This window comes from Muntiacus reevesi, chromosome 5, assembly GCF_963930625.1.
Source record: "Muntiacus reevesi chromosome 5, mMunRee1.1, whole genome shotgun sequence".
Lineage (NCBI taxonomy): Eukaryota > Metazoa > Chordata > Mammalia > Artiodactyla > Cervidae > Muntiacus > Muntiacus reevesi.
In genome coordinates, this window is record NC_089253.1 from 97812648 (window position 1) to 97819743 (window position 7096).

The window sequence follows — 7096 nt, forward strand, 5'->3', positions numbered from 1 at the left end:
TCGGACACGACTGAGTGACTGAACTGAACTGAACTGAACTGAACCTCTCTGGAGGAGTGGAAAACAGGAATGACACAAGCCTCACCACCGGAGCCAGCTGCATGGCTAGGCGAGGTTGAACAGCTGCAGCTCTAAGACCAGTATCTGCAGACCCCAACTGGGAGACCCCTGCTCTGCGCAGGGTGTGTGTCTAGCCAGAAATAGAAGGCCATTCAGAGCCCACCCCAGAGGGGCAATCCACCCAGAGTGAGGGCGCTGGGGACTTGGCCCGTCCTCTGCAGGAGAAGGCTGTCCCAGCCTGGGAATATTCTCTCAAAGAGGGGTTACTTCATTAAAATCCATTTATTCACCCTGTTTAAGGGGATCCAAATTGAAGCTGAGGAGGTAGAGAACTGGGGCCACTTACCTTTTATTTTATACACTTCTGAAGTATTTGTGTGTTTTTTGAAAAAACAACTGCTCGTTTTCCTAGGCTAAGGTCTCACTCAACCATCCCAGCCAGTGTCCTGCCTGCAAGTCATGGTACCTCTTGAGGCAAGTCTTCCCTGACTGCCCCCATCCCCCGACTCCCTCCAGCAGATCCTCCTGCTCCCCACCCTATCCTGCCTGGCCTTCAAGCCACATCACAACCAGAAGGTCTCTGTACTGGTTTGTGTGTGTGCACACTATGCTGGGTTTGACTCTTTGCAACCCCACGGACTGCAGCCTGCCAGGCACCTCTATCCATGAGATTTCCCCAGGCAAAAACACTGGAGTGGGTTGCCATTTCCTTCTCCAGGGCATCTTCCCGACCCAGGGATCAAAACTACATCTCTTGCGTCTCCTGCACTGGCAGGCAGATTCTTTACCAGCTGAGCCACGGGGGAAGCCCTTGAATTGCTTTGTCTGCTAATATATCCCTCTCCCCTTCTACTGGAATATCCACTCCACAGATCTTGTCTGCCAGGCTTGCTTCTACCCGTTTAGGGCTGAGGGCACTCAGGACAGAAGGTGATTGGCAAAAGTTTTCGAAAGTCAGGATTACATGGACATACGGTAGTATTTACGGGAGTGACTGCATTGGTTCCACAAACCTGGCATGGTGCAAAAATCCAGTGACAATACAGATTTCGTTAACTATATGGAACCAGCCATCATACCAATTTCTCTGAACATAATCCCCAGCCTACCCTAGGGAGGATATTTTTGCACACAAATAGTAGCTCTGTGCCAAAACCAGCCTGTAACCTGTATATGCAAAAAAGGTTTAGGGGAACACAGCCACACCCTACATGTATGGATTGTCTGAGTTGCAAGGGCAGAACTGAAGAGTTTCAACAAAGACCACATGGGGTGAAAATATTCACCATCTGGCCTTTGAGGAAAAAGTCTGACAAACAGTGAGCGCAAAGAAACAGAAATGTAGCGTAAGACTTTGAAAACTACCCCAGAGAAAATGGCAGGGTTCACACAGACACTTGCCAATGCTAGTGGTAGCTAATATCTTATTCAGGTCTTGTTATGTGCAAGATACTGTGTTCTAAGATATTGTGCTATGAGTGTATCATCTCCTGTAATTTAATTCTCATTACAACTGTGAGTGGGTTCTGATTGCTGAGGCTAAATGAGGTCCAGTAATTTGCCAGGGTCAACAGAGTCAGTGACAAATCTAATTCAAACCCCAAGCGAGGTCTGCGTGCTCTGAAACTTGCACTTGGAGCCACCATGCTGGACAGCTTCCATGGAGAGCATTTCCAGTCACAGTGAAGGGAACTCTCAGCACTCTTGAGACTGGCATGTCTCTTCATTGTCCTCAGAAGACCACCTGGATGCCCCTGCTGCCTTGGGATACTTTGTTGTTTTTGTTCAGTTGCTCAGTCGTGTCCAGCTCTTTGTGACCCCATGAAGGGCAGCACGCCAGGCCTCCCTGTCCTTCACTATCTACTGGAGTTCGCTTACTGAGTGGCTGATGCCATCCAACCACCTCATCCTTGGGGACGTTAAATGCCCACTATTTTCTATCTTAAATGCCCACTTCTTCTCTGTCTTTGAATTCTACTGACTTGTCAAGACTCCGTACAAGCTTGCCTTCTCTGAAGCTTCTCCTTGTCCTGGTGATTAATTCTTCACCTGGTTAAAATTCTTCCTCCAACCAATATATGAACGGTTGGAGGGTAAAGGCTGCCTTCGACAGCACACAGCCTTTGCTCAGACTGCAAGCATACGTAACAGACATGCTCCTCAGAAACAAAACAAAACTCCCATGAAAACTACAGCCTCCCCTCCCCTGGAGAAGATGCTGCTTAGTAGACCACACGCCAGTTCAAAATGCCAACACTGCCTTTGACTTGGATGTCTCTCTTCAGCTGTTAACAAATTGGCAACCACAAGCTTTATCATCTGCACCTGAGACGTTTCATAAGGAACATGCCTTTCATTGTTATCATTGTCATTTACCTGTGCCAACTATTAAATTCTCCAGTTCTCTCCAACCCCCACAAATCCTGCCTTCATATCAGCTACTGCATCTCTTGTGTTACAGGGCATGTTCAGCATCACAAAATCTAGATGTGAGAATAGTTGAACTCAACAAGGCTCTTGAGAGTCCCTTGGACAGCAAGGAGATCAAACCAGTCAATCCTAAAGGAAATCAACCCTGAATATTCATTGGAAGGACTGATGCTGAAACTCCAATAACTTGGCCACCTCATACATAGAGCTGACTCACTGGAAAAGACTCTGATACTGGGAAAGATTGAGGGCAGGAGGAGAAGTGGGCAACAGAGAATGAGATGGTTAGATGGCATCATCAACTCGATGGCCATGAGTTTGAAAAAATTCTGGAAGATAGTGAAGAATAGGGAAGCTTGGTGTACTGCAGTCCATGGTGTCTCAAAGAGTTGGAAACAACTGAGCGACTGAGCAACAATGCTGCTTAGGGAGAGTGGTTGCACTTGGGGGCATCATTTCTGGGGTGATGGCTGTAGTTGTTTCTTGCCATAGGTGCTGGATACATGGATATGCCCACTTTGTGAGAACCCATTCAACTGTATGTTTAGAAGTGTAGGTATATTCTATTTCAATAAAAAGTTCTCATATATCCTGTGTAAACATAGCTTACACATGTGGATCTTTTTTTTTTTTTTTGCAGAAACCCACATCTCATTTTATTTATGAAACATCCTTAAAAAGGACGGGTCTGACCATCTTACCAGAGGTAGCATGGAAGAAAAGGCAAAGCAACTCTCATGGTGACATATAAAAATGTAGGTGAGACTGATGTTCAAGGTCAAATTTGACCCCAAGACTGTGAGCCCTCAAAGCCTCCCGCTGTAGTTGAACTGATTCCTACTAGAAGCAGATACTCTGATTCAGAAAACCAAATGCCCTTCATATGTGAGAATCAAAATAGTTTTCTGAAACACGACATACAAAGGAAGTGGGTAACAAGTCTAAATGATATATAGCAATATTCAGGTGCTAAGGCCTTGAGCCATCTTCAGGCCTTGTAAAAGTGAAGAACTGCCTGACCACAAACAAACAGAAAAAGCAACCACTTATGCTATACACTGAATGTAATTGCTTTTTGGTAGTGTCTGACTCTCTGTGACCCCAGGGACTGCAGCACGCCAGGCTTCCCTGTCCTTCACTATCTCCTGGAGTTTGCTCAAACTCATGTCCATTGAGTCAGTGATGCTATTCAATTATCTCATCCTCTGTTGTGCCCCCTTCTCCTCCTACCCAAATGTATGCCCCTTCAACATCAATTCAGATGTTGAAATTCTAACCACCAATGTGACGGTGTTAGGAGGTGGGGACTTTGGGAGGTGATTAGGTCATGAAGGTGGAGCCCTCAAGAATGGGATTAGAGCTCTTATAAGAGACCCAGTAGAGCTCCCTCCCCCCAAGCCATGTGAGGGGGAGACGTCAGCAGTCTTCAGCCATAAAGACAGCCCTCACCACTTTTTTGTTGTTGATAAATCACACAGTTGTGTAAGACTCTTTGCCACTCCCACGGACTGTAAGGCTCCTCCTGCCAGGCTCCTCTGTCCATGGGATTCTCCAGGCAAGAACACCGGAGAGGGTAGCCATTCCCTTCTCCAGGGGATCTTCCTGACCCCAGGGATCAAACCCAGGTCTTCTGCATTGCAGACAGATTTTTTACCGTCTGAGCCTCCAGGGAAATCCAGAACCTCACCATGCTGGGACTCAGTATTTTCAGGCTTCCAGACTCCAGAATCATAACAAATAAATTTATGTTGTTTTATAAGCCACCCAGCCTACGGTGGTTTGCTTTAGCGGCCCAAAGACAACTTTTGAAGACTGGGTTAAGCACCATGCTAAACACTCTACACACAGACTCTCAACAAATCTTCCCAAGAGCCCTGATTTTATCCCTGCTTTATAGATGAGAAACCAAGACACAGAAAGGGTAAGGAACCTACCTAAGGTTACATGGTTATTCATTGGCAGGGTGGGATTGAATCCAGGCGCCAGACTCCAGAAGTCGTGTTCTTAAACATGACACTTGCCATATCTCTTGTTGTGATGTACCTGGGGACAAGTTTCCAGTTTCTAGTGTGTGACATACCTTCCTGTCATGCTTGTCCAAGCGCATACAATGATAAGATCTTGGCCAACACACCCAACTCTTTCATAAGTGGCAGGCTGATTTACAGAGTAGATCCCTGCTCCTGAAACAGTCATGCTGACGCACATGTCCAACCTCCTACCCGGACTTTCCCCCATTTATTTGTAAGTTAGAGATTCAAAATCAAAATGTGTGGCCTACCTGAAGCCACAACCAGCCCAGATTAGACTAGAAAGGTGCCTACTTGAAGCCACAGTCAGCCCAGATTAGATTAGAAAGGTCAATTGTCTTCTTTTGTCTTCATTACCAAAGATGGATTGCTTTTAGACAAAGTATTTGCTCATCCTACACTCCTTGAGTAAGCAAAAACAATGCCCCATTGGATAAGCAAAGCTTAGGAAAACTAAAACTTCCGTCAGATGTCTACAATGCTACTTTTAGCTGTACTTTTAGAGGAACATTGTAGTAAGAGCACATTTTGAATCTCCTTTTCTTTTTAAGCCACACTGATCTTTATGAATAGTAAAACTGCTGGTCTATGTTGCTTTTGAGGAATTTAAGTGGGGAAAGAGGGGAACATGATGATTTAAACATAATGCTTCCTTTAATGAATTGTCTTCATTTTGGAAGTGATTTATCTGATGAGCCTTCTCTTACCCCTCATCCCCCCACGACCTACCCCATTTTCTGAGACTATGGGGTGAACTAGGAAGTCAAATTAGGAAACCACTGCAACAATATTCCTCAAATGATTGTCAGTTCTGGTTTGGTTTTAAGTGAATACGAATCCTACCTTTTGGCCTGGGGACCCTTTCTCAGATGAGCTGACTTCATACAGATAGTTACTAATATATGCTTTTAATAGGTCATATTTTTTTCTCTACCTGGAATTGGGACATTGATCCCTCCTGCAAAAAGCACCATAAATTGTGGTGTCACCAAATTCTATAGGTCTCTGTCCAAAATGAAAGGTACTTTAGTTCTCAATCAAAGCTCCGAAGTGAGCCTCTTCAAAACTGCCATCTTGGGCAAGATTATTCAAGAAACTTCTCAGGCAATGTCACCCCGAACTGGGAAGACTGGAAGCTGCTTGTCATGGGCCGTCACCCTGACTGCCGACTCCCCGAGATGTAGGCACAGGGCGGATGGAGGATGCAGCGATACCGCCCAGGGATGTACGGCAGGTGGGGCCCTCCCAGAGCTTTTCTGCCGCTACACTCAGAGTAGGGGGTCCTGGCGAGTGGCAGCCCCTCTAAGTGACGCAGGGCCCTCGGGCCTGGCTATGTGGAAGCTCCCAGGACGCTGACCTCAACTTTGTTCTGCAAAAATAGCTCAGAAGCAGCGGCGCTCACGTGAGCCGCCCCGGTTTCTTCTCCATCGTCCCGGGGCTCCCGGCGGCTTCTCGTCCCCGGGGTCGCGGAGGGGAAGGGCGGTGTCCTGAGCCCCGGTGACAGCAGGGACCCCGGGCGAGCGACCCGAGGAAAAGAGGGGGCGCAGGGTGGGGTCGAGGGCCCGAGCCCGGCGGGTCGGGTTGGGCTCGGGGCTCCGGGCCCAGGCCGGGGCGGGCAGGCCGCGCTCACCTTCTTCACCGACAGCGAGATGTTCTCCAGAATCCGGTCCTTCACCTCCCGCGGCTCCATGGCGCCGCCGCCGCCGCCGCCCCGCCGCCGCCTCTTTCCGCGCCGGGGCCCCGGGGCCGCCGCCAACCGCTGCCGCCGGCCGTGCGGGGGCTCCGTCGTGCCGGCCGCGGGGCCCGGCGCCCGCCGCCCGGCCCTCGCCTCGCCCGGCCCCTCGCTCCGCCGCGGCCCGGCGGCTCCGGAGCGCGGCCGGCGGGGAAGGAGGCCACGGGCTGTGCGCGGCGGCGGCGGCGGCAGGAACTGATGTCAGGCGGGGCGGCGCCTAGGCCGACGGTCGGGCTGGGACGCCGGCGCCGCGTCGCGCCGGGGAATCTGGGACCCGGGAGACCCCCTTGGCCTCCAGACCCAGGCGCCCCGGCCCCTCCTCAGAGACCCTGGAGACCCTCTCCCAGTCCGGTCGGACCCCCGGGACCTAGAGACCCCGCCCCCGCCCGCCAGAGGCCACCCGTAGCCTCCCCTTCCTTAGCCTCGAGACCCCTCAAAGCTCAGACCCCGGCTCTCAGCCCAGAAACCCAGGCCCCTTGGCTTCGGGCAGCGTAGAGACCGCCTCCCGGACCTGCCCACAGATCCCTGTCGACTGGCCTTCACCAGCCCAGGTTTCCCCACCCTCACCGCCCAGTCCCCAAGTTTTAGGCCACTCCGGGTCCTCGGTGCTCCTCCCCACCCCCAAAACACTCTTCATTTCAACTTCATCTTCAATCCCGAAGCCCTTGCCTGTTCTCACCCTCATCCCACTTCTTCAGCTGGTCCACATGTCCTGAGGCCCTAACAGCCTCAGCCCCGAAGCCCAGCATAACGATTCCCCTTCTCCCCACACACCCGCCTCCTCAAATTCGTATTTCGAAGCCACTTACCCTTTAGAGTTCTCAGAGTCCTACCTGGCTCACTC

At 50.4% G+C, this 7096-nt stretch overlaps 1 protein-coding gene across 5 annotated transcripts in view; it reads right to left on the minus strand.

Annotated features, from left to right (window-relative positions):
* Positions 1–6432, minus strand: part of PLEKHM2 (pleckstrin homology and RUN domain containing M2) — a 39241-nt gene extending 32809 nt beyond the window's left edge. For 2 of the 5 annotated variants that reach the window (XM_065936033.1, XM_065936032.1), the window contains exons 1-2: positions 6151–6431; positions 4425–4533 (exon numbers count right to left, since the gene is read on the minus strand). Coding sequence is in view for 2 of the 5 variants with exons in the window: in XM_065936030.1 (XP_065792102.1) it covers positions 6151–6210 (60 nt within the window). In the remaining 3 variants the exon portion in view is untranslated. Of the gene's footprint in view, positions 1–4424; positions 4534–6150 lie in introns of all 5 variants that reach the window. The other 3 variants (XM_065936031.1, XM_065936029.1, XM_065936030.1) reach the window with 2 other exon arrangements.
* Between the last annotated feature and the right edge of the window lie 664 nt (positions 6433–7096).